The following is a 26,650-nucleotide window of genomic DNA, read 5'->3' as shown; positions in this document are numbered from 1 at the left end:
TTCAAACTTTACTCTGAAACAGGATTCATATTAAAACTGATGAGATAGCTAATGTGCTAGAGTTTTTTTTTTCTTAGTGGTACATAAAATAATGATGCATGTTACAACTGACAACACCTTAAATACAATATGGTATTATTCATTTACTCAACCAAATATTTATTGATAACAACCACCACAAATACCATTGACTAAGAGCTTGCTATGTGCCAAATACTGTTACAAGGCCATATAAAACATACTGTCTGACGTACTGAGCTCCAATTATGATGCCAGGCAATTCTAGAACATTTTCTGAGTAGGGAAATCTACAATAATCAATTCCAAAGACTCTGATTGAGTTTTTAAATGTTAAAGATTTCATAAACTTACTTTGTTGTCTTTCTTTCCAGCAATTATTTCGAATATTAGTCACATAATCTTCTTCTACACTCTTTTCCACTTTTTGTAATAATATTCCTTTATATTCATTTTTAAAGTCCTTGTTGACATAATAAACGACACCCAAATTTTCTGTTTGCATTTTAATAGTTTGTCCTGATCCACTGTAAAAGAAATGCTTGATCATTATTTTTTAATTAAAATTGCATATTCTGATCCTACTACAACAAACCAAGCTAACAAAAACACTTAAAAATAATTAAAAAGTTAATATTGGTAATCATTTATTTACATTATTTCAAATTGCCTAAAACCACCATCCATGTCATAAAAAGTAATCATATTTTAATACAGTATGGTTCTTTTAAGTTTTCAATTTTTATTTAATAAAAATCTTACTTAGAAATAAAAAGTTACTTCTCATTTTTAGGCCATTCTGTTTTAAATACTGTAAAATCACTGACAATATGATTTTATCAAGTTTCCTTTATGTTCACCATATTACACTAAAGTTTTCTAGAATGCATATTGTGTTAAATTTCCTTTTTGTCCTGATCTCTTATATATAAGTATATTGTGGAAAAATACTTCATATAACAAAAAGTAATATTTGCTTTTCTTTAACCAATATTTTACAAAGAAAAGAATGAAGTCATTTACTCCTCAATGATATAAATCTATATAACATTAATTATAATCCTACTTTTGTCTTTGAAGTATTTTTGTCTTTTAAACTATTTTTTGCCTTTGATTTCAACATATTACCTATCACATTAAATTGCTATCAGGTTCAAAAATAGTACTTCTGTCTTTATCCACATGGAACAGAAATGTAACTAACATGATAATACAAACTTATCACTTGAGTAACTATTTTTCAAATTAGCAATTTAAAAATCTGGTATACTTGTAGTAAGAGAAGATTACTTAGACGTTGAAGAGAACACAAGGCCCTTTAAAGGAAGCTAGATAAAAAACAATTAAAAAAAAATTCACTTAGCTACTTACGATCTGGGATATAAGGAATAAGGAGGATTAGAGACCATCAATTGGCTTAATAATGACACGAGGATCAATACAATAATGGGCATCAGCTGGATAAACACAGAAAACCCGCCCTACAAAAAAATCATCAAAAAATAATAAATTGTAATATAGTTGTAGTTGTTAATAATCTAACAGTTGTCATATATTTTTAGAGACAGAAAGGACATTTGAGATCATCTGGTTCAGTGCTTTCAAATCTGCCTGATAATACCAGCTTCCTGGAGTGATTCTTAAAAATACCACTTTCCATGTGCTTTATGTAGAGACCCCGATTTGGAAAACACTGACATAAACTGATCTCCTGTTACAGATGAGGAAGTTCTCTTTCTTGCAAAACTATCTTTCCCTTGACTTTGAGGGTGATATGCGGAAGCAGATGAGAGGCAGAGCTAGGGCCCAGGCCTTTCAATTTCTGGTCCAGTGTTCTTTCCATTTAGCTTCTTTCTACTCCATGTAATTTAAGAGCTATATGCAGCTGGGTATAACCACATTAGAACAAGGAAAGTAACTTCCAACTGAAGTTCTTCAGTATTAGTTCTAAATGTTTTAGGACCAACAATGAGAACTTCAAAGCATGCATACTGCAGGAGTATTTTCATCAGAATCATAGAACAACAAACTCAGAGGTATCATTTTGCCCACCACCCTGCACTTTGACTTCTACCCCTGCTCCCTCAATATCCCTAAAAACTGTCTAGTCTCTACTGAATACATCTGGTATGAGAACACTCATTATTTTCTTTTAAAACATCGTGTCCTATTTTCAGACAACTCTAATTGCTTTTGCTGAGCAGAAATCTGCCATTTTGAGATTTCTTATCATATCATAAACATACATCTCCTCTTTCCTCTTCTCTTTCATGTCCACTATGTCGATGCTGATGTTGATGGCTATAACCAGCTCGTCCATTTGAAAATGAATGTACGCTACCTAAAAAATTAAAAGGTTAAATTAAGGAGAGCAACTGTGATCAGAAAAATCATATTTTCTTCTACATTTTTACATTTTTTAAAGATTTTATTTATTTACTTGAGAGAGACTGAGCAAGAGAGAGAGCATGAACAGGGGAAGGGGCAGAGGGAGAAGCAAGACTCCCTGCTGAGCAGAGAGCCCAATGCAGCTCAATTCCAGAGCCCTGGGATCATGACCTGAGTCGAAAGCAGATGCATAACCGACTGACACACCCAGGTGCCCCTTCTTTTACATTTTTATTTGACTTTTTTAAACTACTAAAATAATGCATGTTTGAGTAGTGAATGCTTATTGCCCTTTTCTCCTGTGAGTAAAGGAGGGATAGAAACAAAAATGATTCTTCCCAGACTTTGCTTCCTTTAAAGTAGAAGTTCTCATATGTGGAATTTAAGAAACAAAAGAGAAGAAGATATGGGAGTGGGGTGGGGGGGAGTAGGGAGGAAAGAGGGAAAGAAACCACAAGACATTCTTAATGATAGAGAACAAACTGAGAGTTGATGGAGGGAGGTGGGTGGTTGATGGAAGGAGGTGGGTGGGTGATGGGTATTAAGGAGGGCACTTGTGATGAGCACTGGGTCTTGTATGTAAATGATGAATCATTGACTTCTATTCCTAAAACCAATATTGCACTTTATGTTAATAAACTAGGATTTAAATAAACATTTTTAAAAAGTAGAAGTTCTGGGACACCTGGGTGGCTCGGTCCATTAAGTATTCGTTCACCTCTGGCTCAGGACATGATCCCAGGGTCCTGGGATGGAGCCCTGTATGGGGCTCCCTGCTCAGTGGGGAGTCTGCTTCTCCCTCTGCCTGCAGCTCCCCCTGTTTGTGCCCTCTCTCTCTGACAAATAAGTAAATAATAAATAAAATCTTTAAAAAAATAAAAAAAATTAAAAAGTAGAAGTTCTTTCTTCATGAAAACATGAATAAGAGTTCCTGCCTAATATTGCACTCATAGAGGACTTCTGTTGTGGTTGGTTGTTTTTACAATTCTTGAGTTATCACTCTGAAAATCTGCTTTCCTCATTTATCAATGAATCACAAAACCTCTAGAAATCAAGACTTCTATTAAAAAACTGAGTATAATAGGGGCGCCTGGGTTGCTCAGTGGGTTAAGCCCTCTGCCTCCAGCTCGGGTCGTGATCCCAAGGTCCTGGGATCGAGCCCCACATTGGGCTCTCTGCTCCACGGGGAGCCTAGCTTCCTCCTCTTTCTCTCTCTCTCTGCCTACTTGTGATCTCTGTCTGTCAAATAGGTAGATAAAATCTTTAAAAAAAAAAAGAGTAAAATATATTCATACAATATACTATGGTAGAGATGGACCACAATTTATTCAAACATTCTGCTACTGATAGACTTTTAGGTTGTTTTCAAATAAGGTGAGCAATCAGAAATATTGACACAAAGTAAATTATAACAAACAAAAGAACTGTAACTCAAAATTAACTACTACATGAAAGATTTCTGATTATTCCTAGCATATTTTCTGTCAAAATTACTACTCTGAATAATTTTTCTGTGAGAATTATGTCCTAATATGTCAAAATATATGCTATATTATATTATTCAGTCATTAATTTGTATTTACACATTCTCTTCCCTTCAAGGATGCTTTACAAAATGCCATATCAATGACCATAATCTTTCTCAATAATATTTAGACAGGGCCATCAGACCAAAGTATATTGCTACATTTGTAAAGATTCTCCTAATTTTGAATCAAGTGTTTAAAACTTAGCATTTAAATAAATGTTGTAAATATGACTGGAGCTATAATTTTAACTACCTTATAGGAGCTATTCTGAAAGAAAATTAATTTTCACAGAACTCATAGTAAATATAAGTAGGGTTCAATATAAATCAATATAAAATCAATTCATTTAGTAGTACCTCTATACAGTATTTTACTTTGATAGCCTAGTTCAACTAATTATTTCTCTCTTAATATAATTTTGAAAACCCATTTACTTTATATATAACCTATGAATCAGACTTTTTAATATTTCAATGGAAAGTACCTCCAAATACATCCAAATTAGCAATTTTTAATGTTATGAATGAAATATCTACACAGATCTTCAGAGAACCAAAGTCAAATTTTCATCTAGGGTATAGGATACCTCCTGTAATTGTAATGGCATCTAAATAAGACACTGCCAGTGGATTTCCTACTTATACATCCTTTCTTCAGCTTTATATAAAATAGAGAATACCTGTACTCCTTTTTTTCAAAAGATAAAACATTTTCTCAAAATAAGGTAAACTCACAGTAAAGGTAGTAAGTCTAACACTTTTTTCTACCTTCATGAAAAATCATCAGGGGATCGTTAACAGTGTACGAAATGTAGGGGAGAAGGTAGATAATCTAGGTGAGAATCTCTAGCTTCATAAAATATATTATTTACAACTAACATTAAAATACCTGAAGGAAATCCACCACCAAAGAATATATTAAATAAGTCTTCCGGAGTTATATCAGCTTCACAACCTCGATGGAAGTTAAATCTGCCATTGTTTTGGTGATTACACGCTTGTTCTTCATTGCCTGTGAGGTCATACTGCTTTCGTTTTTCTGGATTGCTTAAAACAGCATAAGCATTTCCAATTTCTGAAAAGGTAAAGAGTTATAGTTGGTAAGCAAAGTTTTTTTATTATAAAAAGACTTCCCCATATAAAAGCTACTGTCATATTAACAAAAAAGCCTTCAAAAAACAAAGTAAAACAAAACAAATCCTATTTCAGGCTAATCAAGAAAATAGTAAAATAGTAACAATTTCTTTTAAAGGTTTATTCATTAATGACGCCTGGATGACGCAGATGATCAGCATCAGACTCTTGATTTCCGCTCAGGACATAATCTCATGAGATTAAGATTTGTAGAGGGCTCCATGCTGGGTGTGGAGCCTGTTTAGGATTCTCTCTCTCAGGGCACGTGGGTGCCTCTGTTGGTTAAGCAACTTCCTTTAGCTCAGGTCATGATCCCGGAGTCCCAGGATTGAGTCCCGCATTGGGCTCCCAGCTCCACGGGGAGTCTGCCTCTCTCTCTGACCTTCTCCCTTCTTATGGTCTCTCTTACTGTCTCTCTCTCAAATAAATAAATAAAATCTTTGAAAAAAAAAAAAAAGATTCTCTCTCTTTCCCTCTGCCTCTTCCCCCCTTAAAAAAGGTTTATACATTAGCTTTGTACATTAAATTTATACATTGTTTGTAATTACACATTATTACCTCCCAATACAAATTTTTATAGGAAACTGGTAAGTCTCCCTAATATCTTGAACATAAAGGAACATTCATCTTGCTTTCTTACTATTTTGCTACATCCTTTAATACCCTATTTCTTTTGAATATACTAATCTGGTCATTCATTAGTGCTATTCAAACCAATAATAATTATAGTAGCTACCAAGTGACAGGCTCTGAACCCAATATGTTATTACAATATTCATTATTGTTCCTGTTTTACAGATGAGCCTCCTGAGGTTCAAAAAGGTTAGGATACTTGTTCAAGGTCAAAAATTTTTTAGCATAGTAGGTATACTCTATTCAACTGACATTATAAAACTGTTTTTGTATACTCTAGCCCAGAGTGAACTACTTTTTCTTTTATTCATTAACAATTTACTCCTCTTAAAACTGTAACCTCCATGAGGGTAGGGAGGGTATCTATGTTTTCACTGCAATATCCCCACGGCCCAGTAAAAAGTATGATTTTGCTTTTGAATGGATCCAGATAGTTTTTAGAATTCCTATCTCATTTTGCTAGTTTTGTGATAATTCATTTATAGTAAAGAATTCTATTTCCCATCTCATACTCCCATTTCCAAAAGAGGCAATGGTACATTGGTTACCAAAATGTCTTCTTGAGGCTATTTACAAAAGTTGCAGTGCTTTGATCTAAAAGTAGAAATTACCCTATTCTCATTCTGACACGTCTAATAATCATTTCATAAATATAGCTTACTTCTTAAAGTAGATTGTAAGCCTTTTGTAATATGGGATATTTTAAAAATACTTTTCGGATCCCATGTGGTAGCTGCCATAGGTACTGTACAAGCAAATAGACACTCATTAGGTAGTTGTTTTTGGATGATTATGTAACACACTGAAATTAATTATACCATATACTCTGGAACTTTTCTTCTGATGGCGATTCTAAAACCTGGGATTCAGAGATAGCTTTTAGGTGGTCTGTGGACCCCAATGTATGAAAAATTAGTTGGGTGGTCCATTTATCTGAGGTGGTCCAAAGCTTTCTTTAGATTCTCAAACAGATCTATGATTCAGAAACATAACCATCATTTATAATATTGCTCTAATGGGAAAGCATGATCAGAGATCCAAACAATGTACTTATAAACAACACCAAGGTATTAACAAATAAAAAAGAAGAGTATCTATCAATAGTATATTATTGATATATCTATCAATAGTTATAGATATCTATCAATAGTATCAAGAGTATCTATCAATAGCTGCCAGAGACGTACTTCAATAATATCAGTTTTAGGATTCACCTTCACATACTAAATAGAGTATTCCAGGTAATTTCACAATACGTTACTTTTTAAACTATTGATATATTGGTCTTAAGGTTTTAGTTTTTCTATTTAAAAAATAACTTCCAAACATTAAGATATTTTAGAAGATCTATATAAAATATTGTTATAATCCATAATCGTATATGCAAGACTATTTTATCTACAGTGACTAAAGTAATTTTCTATTCATTTACTTTGTGCAACACCTGTAATCAAAAATTTTTTCTGTTCCTTATGACCTAAAAAATTAAATCCAAAATCTAATTTGGTATTCAAAAGGTTTACAGAATACATTTCTACCTCAGTATCACTTTCTTCACCAAAAGTACCTTCCACCATATTCTTTTTTCTTACACTTTCATTTTGAGGTAACTTTAAATTTACACGAAGTTGTAAGAAATAATATAGAGACATCCCTGTACCTGTTACCTAATTTATCCAATGGCAATTTCTTATAAAATTACTCTCACAAATAGGATATTGACATTAATATAATCAGGATATAGGGCATTTCCATTATCATCATCTTGTTGCTCTCGTATAGTTACACCCACTTTCTCCCTCTTCATCTCCTCTTTAACCCCTGATAACCACTAATCTAATCTCTATTTCTATATTTTTGGCATTTCAAGAATATTATACAAATAAAATAATATAACATATAAATGGAATGAAACCATTTGGGATTGGGTTTTTTCAATCAGCATAATTCTTTGGTGATCAATCCAAGTTGTTATGTAAGCCAAAACAGTAGTCCCCGCCTTCACCCCCAGTCCATGGTTTCAGTTACCCTTAATTCACCATAGTCTGGAAGCAGATGATCCTCCTTCTGACCTATCATCCATAGCTCAATAATAGCTTAATGCTATGTCATAGTGCCTACATCATTCACCTCACTTCATCTCATCATGTAGGCAATTTATCATCTCACATCATCACAACAACAGTGAATGAAGTATAAGATATTGTGAGAGAGACAGAAATTTTACATAACTTTTTGTATGGTATATTGTTATAATCGTTGTTAGTTATTATTGTTAATATCTTACTGTGCCTAATTTAAAAATTACCCTTTATCCCTGGTAGGTACGTATAAGAAGAAAACACAGTATATACAGGGTTCAGTACTATCTGTGGTTTCAGGAATCCACTGTAGGTTTTGGAACATTTCCTCTGCAAATAAAAGGGGGGTGCCTACTGTAATTGATTCCTTTTTATTGCTGAATAGTATCCCAAACAATGAATTTACTATTGTTTGTTTCATCATTCACCCAATGAACATCTGGCTTGTTTCTAGTTTTTGGTATTATGAATAAAACTGCTATTTACATTCATGTACAGGTTTATGTATAAACATCAACTTTTACCTCTAGGTTAAATGCTCAAGAATGCAATTGCTAAGTTGTATGGTAGCTGAATATTTAGTTTTTTGAGAAACTGCCAAACTGTTTTACAGAGTGACTGTGTCACTTTACAACCCATCAGCAATATATGACTGATACTGTTTCTCTACATCCATACCAGCTATTTGGTGGTGTTGCTATTTTTTATTTTATCCATTTTGATAGGTACATAGGGATATCTCTTTGGGTTTTACTTTACATTATCCCTAATGGCTAATGAATGATGTTAAAAATCTTTTCATGGTTTATCTTTCATTTGTATGTCATCTTCAGTGGAATGTCTTTCACTCCCTTTGTAACTGAATTGTCTGTTTTTTAAATTTTCAGTTTGGGGAGTTCTTTATATATTCTAGATACTAGTCCTTTTCAGATATGTGTTTGGCAAATATTCTCTCCCACTCTGTTACTCGTCTTTTCATCCTCTTCATAAGGTCTCTGCAGAGCAAAATAAAAAAAAAATTTGATGAAATCCAACTTATCAACTTTTCCTCTTATGAAATGTGCTTTTGGTGTTAAGCACAAGAAATTATTGTTTAGCTCAAAATCCTAAAGATTTGTTCCCTAAAGATTTGCTCACATGATTTTTGCTAAAAAGTTAAAAAGTGTTTTATATTTCATGATTCATTTCAAGTTCATTCTTGGAAAAAAAAACACAAGATTCAGGTCAAGGTTAATGTTTTTCGCCTATGAATATCTAATTGTTCCAAAACTATTTGCTGAAAATTCTATCTTTCCTCTATTAAATTGCTTTTGCACCTATGTCAAAAATCAGCTGGGTATATTTGTATAGGTCCATATCTGGGTTCCCTATCCTTTCCATTTATCTATTTGTCTATCCCTCTGCCAATACTATACTGTTTTGATAACTGTAGCCTATAAAGTCAGCCCTGAAATCAGGTAAACTGATGACTCCTACTCCATTATTTTAATAAATTACTTTTATTTCTTCAGGTTCTTTATCTTTCCATATGAGTTTTAGAATAAACATGTTTTTATCTATAAAAAAGTTTTCCTAGGATTTTGGTAGGAATTGTGTTAAATATGTAGATCAATTTGAGAACACTTGACATCTTTACTATGCTGAGTCTTCCAATCCATGAACATGATATATTGTTCTGTTTATTTAGATCACTGATTTCTTTCACTAATATTCTATAGCATTCAGCATAAAAATCCTGTAGAAGGTTAAATTTACAACTAAGTATTTCTTGTTTGTATATGTGTGATTATAAATGGGAATGCATTTTTAGTTTGTATCTATATATTCAGCTAGTATACAGAAATGTACTAAGTATCTCTAAATATAAAAAGGTAGATGTCTAGATGACTGACTTAGAGCCATTCCTCTTTTCTAATATATGCATTTAGTGTTACAAGATTTCTCTCAACATTGCTTTTGCTGTTCCCCTCAAATTTTGATATGCTGCATTTTTGTTCAGATTAATGTATTATTTTAAACATTTCTTGAGACTTCTTTGACCCATATATTACTTAGAAGTGTGTTGTCCAGTTTCCAAGTGATTAGACATATTCCAATTATCTTTCTGTGATTAATTTTTCCTTTGATTTCATTGTGGTCAGAGAACATACTGTATGACTTCAGTCTTTTAACTTGGTGGAGGTTTATTTTATGACTCAGGATATGCTCTATCTGGGAGTATGTTCTATGAGCACTTGAAAAGAATTTATACTCCTGTTGTTGGATAGAGTGTTCTACAAATGTTGATTAGATCTTGTTGGGTAACAATGTTTAATTCTTCAATATTCTTGCTAATTTTCTGTCAATCTTTTTTATCAGTTGTTGACAGACAGGTGTTGAAGTTTCCAACTGTAATAATGAATTTGTCTATTTCTCCTTTAGTTCTATCAGCTTTTGATTTACATATTTTATATCTGTTGTTTTGATGTGAACACATGTATACTGTTATGTCTTCTTGAAGGACTGACCCTTTTATCACAATATAATTTTTTCTCTGGTAACTTTTTTTAGTCTAAGTCTACTTTATCTAATATTAATATAGCCACCCTTGCTTTCTTTTGATTGACATTTCCATGATACATCTTTTTCCATCTCTTTACCTTCAGCCTGTCTATATTGTTATAAATGAAATGAGTTTCTTATAGATAACACATAGTCATGTTGTTTTTTTTTTTTAATTCACCCTGCCAATCTGTCTTTTAACTGGCATATTTAAATCTTTTGCAGTTAATGTAGTTACTGATAAATTAGGGTTTATGTCTGCCATTTTATTTTTTGTTTTCTGTTCCTTTATTCCTGACTTCATATGAGTTAAACTTTTTAAAAAAAATCCATTTTGATTTATCTAGTATTTCCTGAGTGTATTTGTTCATATAACTTTTTAATGGTTGCTCTAGGTATTATATTACACATACACAACTTTTCACAGCCTACTGCTGTCATCATTTTACTAGTTCAAGGGTACTGTGAAACTTTTACTTTTTGTTTACTTTCTTTTATCCCTCCCAATTTATAACATAACTGTCTTATATATTTTCTTGGCATACATTTAGAACCAAATCAGGCAATGTTAAAATTTTTGCTTCAAATGTCAAACAATCGAGAAATTCAAAAGGAGAAGCAAAGTAAATTACATTTACCCATATTTTTGCTTACCACGTTCCTTTGTCCTTTTCTATATTTCAAGATTTCTTCTTTTACTCTTTTATTTTGGTTAGAGAAGTTTTCTTTTAGGGTATGAAATGTCTGGAATTTCTCTTCATTCCTGAAGGATGTCTTTTCTGGGTATACAATTCTGGACAAATGTTCTTTTCTTTCAAAAGGCTGAAAACTTGAAAAATGGGCCACTGTCTCCTGGCCTGCATGGTCTCGAATGTGAAATTCACTGTTCATTTGAATTGTTTTTCCCCCACAGGTAAGGTGTAATTTCTCTTTTGCTTCTTTCAAAATTTTCTTTTTGTTTTTAGTTTTCAGAAGTTTGAATATGATGTGTCTTGGTATGGATTTTGGGGGCTTTACCTATTTGGGGTTCATTCAGTTTCTTGAATTATGTAAGCTTGTATCTTTTACCAAGTATAAGAAGTATTCAATCTTTATTTACTTATTTATTTTTGAGTAACTTTTCAGCTATGCTCTCTTCTTCCTCTCCTTTTAAGACCCCCTATAAACAGTAAACACTGTCATAGTCCCACTTTTGCCTGGAGCTGTTCAGATTAGGTAATGTCTATTTTTCTATTTTCCAGTTCACTGATTCTTTCCTCTGTCATTTAACTGTTTATTCCACTCACTGCTAGATTTTATTTTTGTTTTTTTTTTAAGTTGTAAAATTTCCATTTGATTCTTTATACCCTTTGTTTATTTGCACGATCTTCTATTTCTTTGCTGAGACTCTTATTTTTCAATATTTATTAAAGCCTATTTGTAATTGCCCATTGAAGCATTTTTATGATGGATGCTTTAAAATCTTTGTTAGACACTTCTAACTTCTCTGTCATCTCCATGTGGACATCTGTGACTTTTTAGATTTAGTTTGAGGTTTTCCTCATTCTTAGTATGACAAGTGATTTTCTACTGAAATGTGGTCATTTGAGCTATTATTTTTTTCTGATTTTTTAAAATTAACATATAATGTATTGTTTCAGGGGTACAGTTCTGTGATTCCTCAGTTTTACACAATTCACAGCACTCACCATAAGCACATACCCTTTTGAGCTGCTCTCTTATGAGACTCTGGACCTATCTAAAACTCCTGTTTTTAACTGTCCTCCTTTGACATTACTCTGGTACAGGAAGAAGAAATACCACCTTGGGAATAAAAGTTCAGGTTTCCCCCTTGGCCTCCGATGACATCTGAAAAGAGGAGCTCCTCATTACTGCTGAGCAGAGATGAGATTCCTAGCCTTCCATCAAGCCTCCAATGACACCCTGTGGCTGGTAGGAGTAGGTAGGGGTGCCATATTACTGTCCCTCAGGTAGCTTCATTGACACCACAAGGATATGACTTTGTTTACCTCTAAATGGTGGTAAAAGTCCTAATTCTCCGCTAGACCATTTATGACACTACCCCAGTGGGGAGGGAGAGGGACACCTTGTTACTGCCAAGCAGAATTACCAGCTCCTTACTTGATCATCTCTGTTACCACCTCAGTAAAGAGGGTAGGCATGTCAAGGCATCTTATTACAGCCCAGAGAGGGTGACAGGCTAAGTTCTTTATTCAGCCTTTGCTGATCTGGGTGTGGGTGGGACCACAGTTTTTTTCTTTGATATTTAGCTGTACTGGATGGTTATTACTTAAAAATTTTCTACCTTACTAGGTTGCCCCCTTCCTGGTTTACCTAGAGAAAGTAGGCTTTTCTTGGGGATTGTTTATCTGTGCTTATTTATATTTCTAGGTTGTAGTTCTAGGCTTCTCCAGCACCTAGTCTAATATAAAAGGCAAAATGAAAACCCAAGCAACTTACTGCCATGTATTTCTTTTGGGTCCCAAGGTTCTTAGCTCATTTACCTTCCTCTTTCCACCTTTCAAAGCTTTTTTTTAAGTGTTCATTTTGTTTTACATATAATATTCTATTATACTTTGTGCAAGGAATAGGGAAAAGTATATCTATTCCATCTTCCTGAAAGTGGAAGTTCTCACTGATTTTTAAATCACTTGCCTCATTATCATACTCAAATTTCTGTCATTTTCTGTCTTCTCTAATCACACTCATATCCAAAAAAATCTCTTAATTCTCACGTATTATATGAAGGCTTCTCTAATTACTCTGATTATAATCTACTTTATCTTTCTGCTTTTCTTCAAATATCTTTATTCAATGTTTTGGTATTTAATTATATTCAGTCTTCTGGGAGATCCTGGGTAAATCAGTTAATCTCTCTGGTCCTCAATTTTCTTACTGGAGAAAGGCAGATGACACTAGTCCCCTGACTATTTCACAAGATTTTTAATAAGCATTAAATGAAAAAATAGGAATGAAAAACTATAAAATGCCTGTCAAATGTTAGGTATTACTATTATTCCAAATATTCTGTGTGATACTTTTCTCTCCTTAATGAATTACAAATTCTTAGAGTAAGACATTATATTTCTCTAGAAAAACTAGCCCAGATGTTGAGTATTGAACTACCAGACCTAACACAGGTTATAGCAACTGATCCATTATTATTTATCAAGTAAACACGTAAACAGCTAAACCACACACTTGTTTTTACTCTCATGTGTATAACAGGCACATGTACTATTCAAATGGTCTATGAAATACTTTGAAGTATTTGTCTTTGAAGATAGAGGAGACAAGGTATATTTTGAAAACATCCATGTCAGACAGAAGGAAAGGGATCCATTTCATTCAAATATTTTTTTAAAAGTGTGTTCATATATACTATGCAAGTCACTCTCTAGATGTGATTTTATTTAAATATTCCCTGCTTTGAGAAACTTGAGTTACAATCTTAACTTTAAAGAACAAACAGCCACATGAACTCAAGAGTTCATTTAGTCTACCCTCCTTGATAGCAACCTCTTAATTTTTAAAGCTTTACAAAACACACAAATGAAAGGACACCTGGCTGGCTCAGCAGCTGTTTTGTTTTGTTTTTCATGTGACTCTTGATCAGGAGTTCAAGCTCCACTTTGGGCACTGAGCTTACTTAAAAAACAAAACAAAACACACACAAATGAAAATATCTCTTTACCCAATTTAACTCCCTACACCAATTACCTCCTCTTTCTCTGTTCTTGGAAGAAATAAAAAGCAAGTGGTTTCCATCTTCTGTAAAAAGTGTTTTGGAGTTACAGAGCAATCAATCTATACCATTTTCATACAAAAGAAAAAACTACAGTATGTGCTTAAAATAAACAGCTTGGTATCCGAAAAACAGATGTTGGGATTAATTGGTTAAAAATAAAATAAGATGATTCAGAAGATTAAGAAAAGACCCTGTGTGCTGAATAAATGAAACCTATTCCTGAATGATGACACTAACTGTAATACTTTCTAATTAACTACCTTTGCTCACCAAGCATCCGTGGATTACATAGTTTTTCTATATAGTTTCCACTCAATGAAAAATGGGCTCATCAACCAACTCTCTATTCTGATCCTCTTTGGGATTAATAAATTAGTATTCTGATTTACAGATAACCTCCTGTGTATTGAATAATGTGAGCCTCTTCTCTAGAGATGAACCACCTCCCAGCATGTTGATAAATATTAAGTTTCTAGTGTACAAAGTAGAGCATTAGACTCTGAAATGTACCATATCAAAGCGTAATCACATTTGTAAAAAAGCCCCTTCCGAATGTCTAGCTCGGGTGACATTTATGCTGCTCACCTCTTCAAAATACATAAGATGTAAAAATATTGGGAGGTCCACTAACTGTTATCCCAAGACTAATAATGCCAAATGATTTAAATACAGGAGTCAGAGAAAGCAGTTTAACATTTTTAACATTAATGGAGAATACTGAAATCACATAGCAGATCACAAATATGCAAAAATTCACTACCTAAATGTTTTTCACTATTTAAAAACACCAACAATTTTAAATTAAATGATTTTAATTCATAATGTGAAAAAATTTTTTTAACTTTTGGGGAAACGTGCTAAAGTTAGTATTTTTGAGTGAAGAAACATTTTCAGTACTTTCAACATGCCACTTTTACTTAAGGAAACAAACGAGAAGGTTCTCACTGTCACAGTGATATTTTACCTCCACCAGCACCACTTTGGCAATTGCTTTAATTGAAACACATTAATAATTGCCTGAATATATCTTACTTGGCAACTTCCTTCAAGATATAAAACTGTTTTGGAAACAATTTAAACAGTATTTTGTGAAAGACCAATGAAATCATCTATCCTTTAGGAGCATTTCATTTTATTTTTTTTAGAGAAAAAGAGTGCGTGAGGTGGGGGGAATGACAGAGGGAAAGAGAGAATCTTAAGCATGTTTCAGGCCCAGCATGGAGCCAGATGCAGAGCTACAACTCAGGACCCTGAGATCATGACCCGAGCTTAAGTCAAAAGTCAAACGCCTAACTGACTGAGCCACATAGGTGCCCCAGGAGCTTTTTAAAAATTAGTATTTCCTTCCTATTATTCCAAGACTCCAGCACTTCACTGAAAACATTGGATGTGGGCTCTATATATGCCAAATTCAAAAAAAGGAACAATCGCAAATATAAGCATTTTCCAGTGAATTATAAGCTAACTATTACGAATAAATTGTATGTAATAAAATACAAAATTATAAAAATAAACTCTCTAACATTTATTTACTAAATTGGCAAAAACACCCAAACCAACCCTGAAATAATATTAAGAAAGAAAATGAAGAAAAATGAATAGGAAAAAGGAGAAAAACTAATTATTATTATTTTTTTTAAGTAAGCTCTACACCCAGTGTGGGACTTGAACTCATGACCCTGAGATCAAGAGCTGCATGCTCCACTAACTAAGCCAGCCAGGAGCCCAAAGAAACTAATTCTTAAAAACAAAACAAAACCAAAATCACATTAGTTAAAACCACATATAAGAAAATGCAAAAGTTGGCCAGTTATCAGAAATATAAGAACACAAGGCAGAAAATTCCAAGCAGTTTTCCAATTCTAGACAGTCTCTATTACCCTAAAAACTTGCAAAAGCTGTATTTTTAGTTCCCTTTGGAAACAGATGGTAATACACTAGAAGCTTGTGTATAATCACCACACTACCAGTGTGTGGCAAACTAGAAAGCATGCATGATTATCTAGAAAAGTTACTTAGGATTTTGCCCAAACTGGCATTTTGCTTTTGTGGAGCCACAGTGCATTTATTTGGCTCTTGGCATAACCAATTAATAGCAAAGTTTTAAAGGATTTTGAGGACCTTACTTATGCTGGCTTCTAAATGTACCAGTGTAAATGCAGAATTTAATATTCGAAAACACTGTAAAGTGGGTTCTAAAAAGAGCTTAGTAAAATTGCTTTAAAGGTTTACTTTACTTTTAAAAGCATCTGTTGCTCCAGGTGCATGGTTTTTGTCTGGATGAAACTTCAAAGCAAGCTTTCTATAAGCTTTTTTCAAATCTTCATCACCAGCATCTTTGGTAACTCCAAGTACTTCATAGTAATTTTTACATTTGTTTATGCTGTGAACAAAAGAGTGTGTTATAATGTAAATTTCAAGGAAGAACTTCATGTAATATGTCTAATTATTTATTTATTAGAATAGTAGAAAGAACTGTCTGTGGATTATTTTCTCAGTGCCAAATGATAGCTTATCCCATTAAAGGCTATTGCTTCAATATCTTTTTTGATCACAGACCATTCCTTTAACCTCTTTCCAGTCTAAGGAAAGTTGGCCATGAGAATGTCCTTGGTGCTTTTTATCACAACTAGAGAAGTAAAGCAAAGCCCATAACAATCACGGATGAAGGACAGAGCACACACCGAAACTAAAATGAGAGGACAAGAACAATTTTACAGAATTTTTAAGTGCACAAAGAAATTCCAAAACTCTTCACAAGTATGTTATAGCTAAAGATTAATTAATATGAATTGCATTCCAAGATTTTTGTTGTCACATAACGTAGACCTACCAAATATCAAAGCAATAGTTTAGTGCATGTAAAACAATTACAAATACCTTATGGTTTAAATGTCAAGGCAAGTTAACTCAGCTCTGCTATACTAAAGAGAACTCATCTGTGTCCGTCTAAGAAAAAGACAATCTCATAATAATATAGATCACAGGACTCAAAAATGGTTGTTAGACCCAATTTTCATTATGATTAGCATACTTCTGAAGATTACTTACATAGCTAATTAAAGATGTTAATGGTTTAAGCCCAGAGTCTTTAAAGTATATTAAGGAAAAAAATAATACTCTGAATGGAGCAGAGAACATTAATACTTCTAAATACTAATATTCTCCTAAAACCTAATAATTTTCCTTCACTAAAATACAGTAACATTTTAAATATTTTCTGTGGAGTGCTTTATGACTTTGGATGTGTTCCATGTGTGAGTAGCTTAAAGTAGTGACAGGTGAAAAGATCTAAGGCATTATTGTTCACCGACAGCTAAAGAATTGCAATGACTAGAAGTTCTCAAAGGAAAGATACAAAACTGATCTTATTTTACTACTGAAACTATAAGCCATGATAGTGCTTGGTACAGGGTAGATTCTCAGTAAGTATTTCTGAAATAAATAAGCCTTAGCTCTCCTTTTACAATGAAAACATTCAACATTTGTCAAATGAACAAAGGTAAAAAGAAAAGACACGTTTAAGATAGAGAAATTTTTTTATAATCACCTATCAATAAGTCTTTTACGCAGTTTTTATGGTAGTAATAATTAAAATTGTTTTTTCTACTTTAGATATTTAATAAATACTAACAATCAACTTTATTTCATAAACGTGGTATTTCCTTTATTTAATCAACAATATTTATGGAGCACCAATTATGTCACAGTGCTCTGGGCACTAGAGATATATTAGTGAATAAAACAGAATGATTCCTGCCTTTGAAGAGACCCATTCTCCCAGATTTGTTTAGAAACTATGTGATAGAGAAAAAGGGAAAGGGGACATTTATAGAACACCTACTGTGTGTCAGGCACAGGTCCACAATCACATATCCATGCTCCAATATCCATAAAGCTCTGAAAAATGAAAGTTATTCTATAATTTTACTGCAAAAACCTAACTTGAACTCTTTTAGAGGCAAAATTTGACCTGAAGGGACATGAAGTTCCTATAGATTTTTCATTTATCCCATTTAAGTGTGAGTATTTCTACATGTTGCTGTAGAAATGTTACTATTAAGTAATGGGCTGTTTGCCAGATGTTAAATGTTATTATGTTATGTATAATATACTCTCCTTATTACCTTTCTAAAATAGGAACAATTCTGAATTCCAAACTGTATCTGGTCTACAAAGATTTCATATAGAGAGTTGCAGAATCTTATTATGTTGATTATTTTATACAAACTGTCTCACTTACTCCTCATCAGGTAGATGTTGTTTCTATCTAAGCAATGAGAAAATCAAGGCTGAAAATGGTTACGGAAGTTGCCAAAAGTCCTATAACCAAGTAATAGATGGGAACTGAAATTTGTTTCTTCAATAAAAATTTACAGATCATCTACTTTCTGCTAGACACTGTTTCAGATGCTAATGGTGAATAAGACAGTAAAAAAAAAAAAATCCCTGCTCACACTAAATTTACAATTGGGAGAGGGATGAGCAATGAACAAATTATATAAGTAAAATATAAAGTATATCACATGGTGATAAATATTTAGAAAAAACTAACGTGACAAAGGAGATGAGAGAATGGACAGGGAGGCCAGCTATTCTAAATAGGATGATTAGGAAAGGCCTCACAAGTAAGGATTCAAACCTCAGTCTGTCTGACTTGAAAATCCTGCTATCTCAGAAATTAAAACAAGGAAAATGAGTCCTTCAGACATCAGAGTAACCCAACTCTTCTTTTCTGTTTGCTTTTCCAATCACTATTTAAACAGACTACTCTCACAGGTATTTTCAAAAGTTGGTTTTGGTGCCTTCTTTGCCTCCTTTCTTATTTAGTTTCTACAATTTCTTCAGACCTCAACTTAGCCTTTCCTTTCCTCAAGAACTCTAATTCCTCAAGACTAGGTTTGGTGTTTCTTTTCTATCCCCCTCAAAAAGCTCTGGACGTGAACCCTCTCCCAGCAATTACCACAGCGTACTGGAGCTACCTTTTCTGACTAGTCTTCTATTGTAGACTACAGGTCTCTTGAAAGCAAGGATTATATTTTGTTCACCATATGTGTTGAACGGATGGATGATGAATGGACGGATGGATGATGAATGGACAGATGGATGAATAGGTCCAAATATAAGGGCAGAAATGGTTAGGATCCAAAAGCCAAAGGTGGTAAGTGCTATAATAAAAATGAAGTTGGTACCAAACATCAATTTGGAATAGAGGAGAACATAGGAGAAGAGGAGAAGGAATAGAGTAGAGTTGTGAATATGACAGATAATATCTGAATGCAGAAAACAAAAGGAAGTGATAAACAAAACACTAAACGATTCTAGTCACTATTACTTGGTTTACATGCATAAGATGATTTATTATAACCAGATTAACCCTCCAAAAATTGTTCTGTAGAGATTTCCTAAGCATAAAAGTCTAGGCAATAGAAAAAGACAGCCCAAGAGAGGACTGCTAGATAGTGTAGGGAAATTAGGTTGGAATTCACAATCCTCTAGAGATGGGTCATAAAGCTAAGAATTGTCACAAAGATGGGGAGTCTGCTTCTTCCTCTCCCTCTGTCTACCCCCCCCATGCTCTCTCAAATAAATAAAATCTTTAAAAAAAGAAAAGAATTGTCACAAAGAGAAAAAAGGTAGGAAGACAATTATTTCACTAATTCTTAAGTGTAGCTAGTTTTACCATATCCTCCCTGCACTGGGTTTTTCATCATATATTAGAAATTTTTTGAGAAGCTAGCAGAGGTATAAAGTTGAAATCACCAATGCACCAGCTGAAGACCACTATATATTTCAAGTAATGCTCCACATACATTTACCTAATTTTTCACAACTGAATGAAAAATTACCATTCATAATTGATTTTAATTCATATTTCTATTTATCATTCCTTCACCAATTAACTGCACTTGTCATACTTTCTACAGTTCACTCCTTACTCAAAGAGTCAAATCTTCTCCATCTTCACCAAAGAATTTTTAAAAAATAGATAAAGAAATTAAAAAGAGGTAACCTATTACCTACCCTGGAAGGAAATAATGTACATTCAGGCCAGAAAGACTAAGTGCAAGCTCAGCAATGGAGAAATCATCTAGTTTAGACCCTATGTCTTCTTTTATGTGCACGAATGCATACTGAGTAGGGCAGGAAGGTCCTCTTTCAATTCTTTTTTGCATGTTAGAGCTGATCATTTAAATAGACTCCAAATTTAATTGGTGTTCAGGGAAATACTTATTTATTCCTGAGACAAAGGATTATTTATTTCATAAGTTTAGCAAAATGATTTCTTTTCATTTCAAGAACTACAGCTTAAATAAAATCCTAATCAAATCCCCACAATTCAAATGACGTAATAATTGTACAGAAGTGTTCCTAATTGATAAACAGAATGATGACCCTGTTAATGCTTTGACAATGATCTTGTAAGTTTTTAAAATAAAAGATGGGCTTTTTTTCAATGAGAAATTAAAAACTTCAAATTAGATCCAGGACACTTTTCAATAATTTTTCAATATATTTCAACTCAAAAACAGTGTTTAGTTATTATCTTTACAAAGTCATACAGTTTTTCTTCAGTCCTACTGTAAACTAGCTCTAACTTATGCAATGGATGCAGTATTATTGCATGGCTTCTCCCATTGAGCCAAATTGTCACTGAGCAACTTGTTTGCATAATCCTGCTAACACAAGATAACATGGCTTTTTTCAGAAAAAATCCCCTGTGTATAGGTAAAACAAAAAACAAAACCATACAGCATCTAAGTGTTTGCTGGTGACCTGTTACCTCACTTAAGCAACACTTATGAAGGCTTATATAATGAGTAAATGTTACATTACTCAGCTAAGCAACTCATATAAGTTATCAACTGAAGTACTCTGAATAACTCAGGGATTCTATTAAAGAATGTTCCAATCACATTTAGTCCTCAAAAGAAAAAAAAAACTGCATTTAATAAAAAGGAATAAGAAAATTATTGACCAGAGAAACAATTTCTAATACAGCTGTACTACTAAGCTAATACTTACACCCAATAAGAATTAATGGTCTGATATTTGGCTGGTCCTCAGTGCTAACAGGCAATCCTTCCATTTCCTTTGCCTTCCCCCTCTGGAAATTTCCCACACTTTTACAACTCTCTTCAGGCTTCCAGTCTCACCTTTTCTCTTCTCTCAGATGATAACCTCATCTCTAGTTTCACATGGAATATAGAAGCCAACAGACAGAAACTCCCTCAACTTCTTCTTTAGATCTTTCCAAATCTGGCCATATACAAAGTGTATCTGTACCCACCATCATCTTTCATTATTCCATTCTCAAGATATCCTGCCTAAATATTCCAAGAGACAGTAAAATGAAGCACTGTTCTTCCTTCATTATTTCTACCATACGTTGAACTACTCTTCTTTTCATTTCAAGGGGAGAGTAGAGGAAACAAAGAAAAAAAGATTTTTAAAAAATAGCACCAAATTTAGGGAATACTATTCTCCAAAATTTTCAACTCTGTTCTTTGGTGATATTTCAAAATATAAAAGTAGTTCTTTGTCTTTTCTTTAATCACAAAATGATTCTAAACAGAAATCACATACAATACAATTAACTTTATTTAGATCTTTCATTAAGAACATACTCTCCCAGCGGAAGTAAATTTTAGAAGAAAATACAATTTATTTTCAAATAGATGTGGTTTCCTAGAACACATTTCAGCACACCATTTAATTAAAGCTTTTTCTTGAAGAAAGTCAAAAGGAAGTGTCCATTTTTTCATTCACTTATCTCACATATTCAGACAACTCTCACCCAACACTAGTTATAAAAGTAGTTAGCAAAATTAACTTATATCCCAAAAGTGCTTCACTACCATTCATGCTAATCAAATACCCTTTAGCATGGCTTCACCATAATTAGGAAGTCTTTTTTCTTTTCTTTTTTTCTACCAAACACGAACATCTGTGGCCACACTCAGATAAAATGTTACAATCAAACTTTAGCATCTAAATATGCAGGGGAAAAAGAAAAATGTAAATACATTGATATTTGATTAAAATGACTTCAATTCTAAATTATGGTAAGAAAAAAAAAAGAATGAACTAAAAAGCAATGGAGAAAAAAGGATGAGGAAAAAAGGAAATAAGATCAGAAGAAAAATAGATAAGAAAACATAAAGAGAAAAACAATCTAGTTTTAGCTGCTTTTCACTTGAGCTAGTTCACTGTACTACAATTCATTCTCCATGTGAATTATCTGATTAATCACTGTTTAGAGTCCTTCAACCTTACACTTTAGTTTCCCTGGAGAGCAACATCAGTACAATATCAATACAGCTTCCCTAAGCTGTAGCAGAAAACAAAACATCATTTTCTGTTGCGTTTCATACTGAAAGGTTCATTTTATTTCCAGAAAATCTTTTCTCTTTTTTAAAATTTTTTTATTATTTTTTATAAACATATATTTTTATCCCCAGGGGTAAAGGTCTGTGAATCGCCAGGTTTACACATTTCACAGCACTCACCATAGCACATACCCTCCCCAATGTCCATAACCCCACCCCCCTCTCCCAACCCCCCTCCCCCCAGCAACCCTCAGCAGAAAATCTTTTCTTAATTATAAGATCAGTCACATCAGATCCGCAAAACCCAGTTCACAATTTTCTAACTCTACCTAATTCTTTGACTTTAAGTAGAGTGTAACATGAGGTAAAACTAAAAACACAGAGGCAGAATAATGACAGTAAGAAAAATATTAAAAGAAGAACACATTAGTATGTTTGCATATATATGTGTGTATATATGTATATACACACATATATATATATGATGGCTTTAAAGAAATAGAAAAAAATTGTGCTACATTAATACAAGTAGGAATTTGAAAATGCTGTTGCTATTTGTCCTCAATTTTCCTTTCATATGAAATTCTCCTACTTTCCTGTATACAAAGACAAAACAATTCTTTCCCTCTTTTATTACAGTTATCTAAATATCATACTGCATCAGAAAATTGAAACAATATTTCCCCAAGGAAAAAAATATCTGGGAGGAACTTTTGCCTTATAGTTACTTTAAAAGATGAAACCTTCCATAGAGTTGGTACTTTACAGACTGATTTGATAAATAACATAAAGCACAAGACACCCAGAGTCCAATTCTTCCACTAAATTATAGTTCACACATTTTTTTAGGTGTTAAAACATCAAAAAGTACGTTAGTATCAATTATAGGTGTGATATAAGTCGTATTTATCCCTACCTGAGAACTCCATCTATTTGGTCTTTGGTATAGCCCTTTCCACTTTCACTGCTACCAGATGTGCTGTCCTTTGTACAATTGGGCTTGTTTTGATCACCACAACTTGATGGTTTTCGGCAGTGAGGGCTATTTCCAGCAGTGTTTCCATTTTTCATAATTATTTCCAATAGTGCTGTAGAAACATCATGTACATACACATGATCTTGAGAAGAAAGTTATAAAGCTGAAAAATTAAGAATCATGTACTCTGAAAGTATTCGCCAGATTTTTTAAGATAAAATATATTTCCTTATATGACTGTTTATAGACCACTAATCACCATTTAGAAATAGAATATTAAGGAATTAAACTTATTAACTCAAAATTGTTATCATTTAATTCCTTATGACACAATTTCATTTGTCTTATCATGGGGAAACTACAGAATTCCAAAGAAAAAGAGATAGTCACTAAAGAAGCCAATGAGATTACCTATAAAGAAAAAGAAATTAGACTTTCTATTTATTTCTCAACAATATGGCAGCTAAAAGGCATGGTAACAATACCTTCAAAAAGCTCAGAAAGAGTAACTGTCAACTTGAATTATGCACTTATTTTCTAGAAGATGCTCAAAATTAAAAACATTTCAAAGAAACAAAAATGGATAAAATTTACCATTAAGATCTCACTAAAGGATACTGTATTATATATACGTTTTGGGCAGAAGGAAAATGCTTCCAAGATAGGTGAAAATGTAAAAGGGAATGGTGAGCAAATACTGTGGTAAATATAAGAATAAATCTAAACACAGAGTCTATAAAACAATAGTATAGTTATGTCTAGGATTTGCTTTAAAATACTGGAAGAGCATAAAAGAAAGGGTAGAGAAAATATATATGAAATAAGATTGGCCATATATATTCACAAAGGTTAAAGATGAGAGAGCAATAGGAATTGATTACACTATTCTCCTTCCCTCTTGTGTATGCTTGAAACTTTCCATAAGTTAAAACTAAACATAAGAGGGGCATGGGTGGCTCAGTCAGTTAAGCATCTGGCTTCAGCTCACGTCATGCTCTCAGGGTCCTGGGATCAAGTCCCAAATCAGGCTCCCTGCTCATCAGGGAGTCTGCTTCTCCCTCTTCCTCTCCCTCTCTCCCTCTACTCACACACACCCTCTCTTTCTCTCAAATAAATAAATAAAATCTTTTTAAAAATGTTTAAGAAAAACTTAAACATAAAAAAAAGAACTAAAAGAAGAAACAGAAATCCACCTTGGTGGTAGAAGATTTTAACACATTTCAATTGAACACAATTTATCACAATTCAATGTCAGTTATTAACTAACACTGGGTCGATGAAAAAAATCACCAGGATACAAAAGATATAAATGTCTAATTTATCAAGATTGATCTAAGAGATATAACATTATGCCTAACAACTGGTGAATATTCATTCTTTACAGACACACAAGGAATAAAAACACTGACTACATTATAGCTAGACCATAATGTTATTCTCTTTGAATTTCTAAGTAGTCATATATTCCACAATCATAAGAGCACAATGCATTTAAGTAAGAAATCAATTTAAAAATTTAAGTTGAAAGATCACAAATGGTTTAGAACAAAATTGAGACAATTTGTGTAACAAAGAAATAATCGTAATAGAAATGAAAAAAGTAAATCGAACAAAAATGAAGTTAGGCCCCTTTGTCACATGATATACCAAAAACAACAACAACAACAAAAAGAAAATAAACTACACACCTAAGTGTGTGTATGAAGAAAATATAGAAGTAAAGGAAAATTTTCTTCCTAGAAGAAAATATAGGAATACATCTTTGTGACCTTGAGTCAGGCAAAACATTTTTAGATAAAAGTACAGGTGATAAAGAAAAATAGAGAAACTAAACTTCATCAAAATTAAAAACTTTGTCCCCTCAAAAAATATTACCAATAAAGTAAAAAGACAATCCACAGAAAGAGAGAACATATTTAAGAAATCATACATCTGAAAAAGACATGTACCCAAGACAAATAAATACACACATCTACACAAAAACTGGTTCACAAATATTCATAGCAGCATTGTTCATACTAGAAAAACATTGGAAAGAATCCAAATGTTCATCAATTGATGAACGGATAAAATGTGATATGTCCATACAACGGAATATTATCAACAATAAAAAGAAACGAAGTACTAAGGAAACAACAAAAACTAAAAGGCAGCCTATGGAATAGGAGTAGATATTTGCAAACAACATATCTGATAAAGGGTTAGTATCCCAAATCTATAAAAAACTTATCAAACTCAACATCCAAAAGACAGATAATCCAGTTAAGAAATAGGCAGCAACCTCTTCGACCTCAGCTGCAGCAACATCTTCCTAGGAACATCGCCAAAGGCAAGGGAAGTAAGGGCAAAAATGAACTATTGGGATTTTATCAAGATCAAAAGCTTTTGCACAGCAAAGGAAACAGTTAACAAAACCAAAAGACAACTGACAGAATGGGAGAAGATATTTGCAAACGACATATCAGATAAAGGGCTAGTGTCCAAAATCTAAAAAGAACTTAGCAAACTCAACACCCAAAGAACAAATAATCCAATCAAGAAATGGGCAGAGGACATGAATAGACATTTCTGCAAAGAAGACATCCAGATGGCCAACAGACACATGAAAAAGTGCTCCATATCACTCGGCATCAGGGAAATACAAATCAAAACCACAATGAGATATCACCTCACACCAGTCAGAATGGCTAAAATTAACAAGTCAGGAAATTACAGATGCTGGCCAGGATGCGGAGAAAGGGGAACCCTCCTACACTGTTGGTGGGAATGCAAGCTGGTGCAGCCACTCTGGAAAACAGCATGGAGGTTCTTCAAAATGTTGAAAATAGAACTACCCTATGACCCAGCAATTGCACTGCTGGGTATTTACCCTCAAGATACAAACGTAGTGATCCGAAGGGGCACCTGCACCCGAATGTTTTTAGCAGCAACGGCTACAATAGCCAAACTATGGAAAGAACCTAGATGTCCATCAACAGACGAATGGATAAAGAAGATGTGGTATATATATACAATGGAATACTATGCAGCCATCAAAAGAAATGAAATCTTGCCATTTGCGACGACGTGGATGGAACTAGAGGGTATCATGCTTAGTGAAGTAAGTCAATCGGAGAAAGACAATTATCATATGATCTCCCTGATATGAGGGAGAGGAGATGCAACATGGGGGGTTAAGGGGGTAGGAGAAGAGTAAATGAAACAAGACGGGATTGGGAGGGAGACAAACCATAAGTGACTCTTAATCTCACAAAACAAACTGAGGGTTGATGG

The 26,650-nt window shown here is 33.3% G+C and overlaps 1 protein-coding gene across 7 annotated transcripts in view; it reads right to left on the bottom strand.

The window, feature by feature from the left end:
* The window catches only part of DNAJB14 (DnaJ heat shock protein family (Hsp40) member B14), a 52,773-nt gene that overhangs the window by 11,048 nt on the left and 15,075 nt on the right, over positions 1-26,650 (bottom strand). For 4 of the 7 annotated variants that reach the window (XM_032860944.1, XM_032860963.1, XM_032860970.1 and 1 more), the window contains 6 exons: positions 23,318-23,489; positions 16,309-16,454; positions 4,824-5,009; positions 2,265-2,359; positions 1,390-1,499; positions 373-545 (listed from right to left, as the gene is read on the bottom strand). In XM_032860944.1, coding sequence (XP_032716835.1) covers positions 373-545; positions 1,390-1,499; positions 2,265-2,359; positions 4,824-5,009; positions 16,309-16,454; positions 23,318-23,489 — 882 coding nt within the window. Of the gene's footprint in view, positions 1-368; positions 546-1,389; positions 1,500-2,264; positions 2,360-4,823; positions 5,010-16,308; positions 16,455-17,915; positions 17,972-23,317; positions 23,490-26,650 lie in introns of those variants that run through there. The other 3 variants (XM_032860988.1, XM_032860952.1, XM_032860997.1) reach the window with 3 other exon arrangements.

Source organism: Lontra canadensis, unplaced genomic scaffold (genome assembly GCF_010015895.1).
Source record: "Lontra canadensis isolate GAN:19392208 unplaced genomic scaffold, GSC_riverotter_1.0 scaffold1, whole genome shotgun sequence".
Taxonomy (NCBI): domain Eukaryota; kingdom Metazoa; phylum Chordata; class Mammalia; order Carnivora; family Mustelidae; genus Lontra; species Lontra canadensis.
The sequence above is the reverse complement of the archived record's forward strand: the minus strand, read 5'-3'. Positions and strand labels throughout refer to the sequence as shown.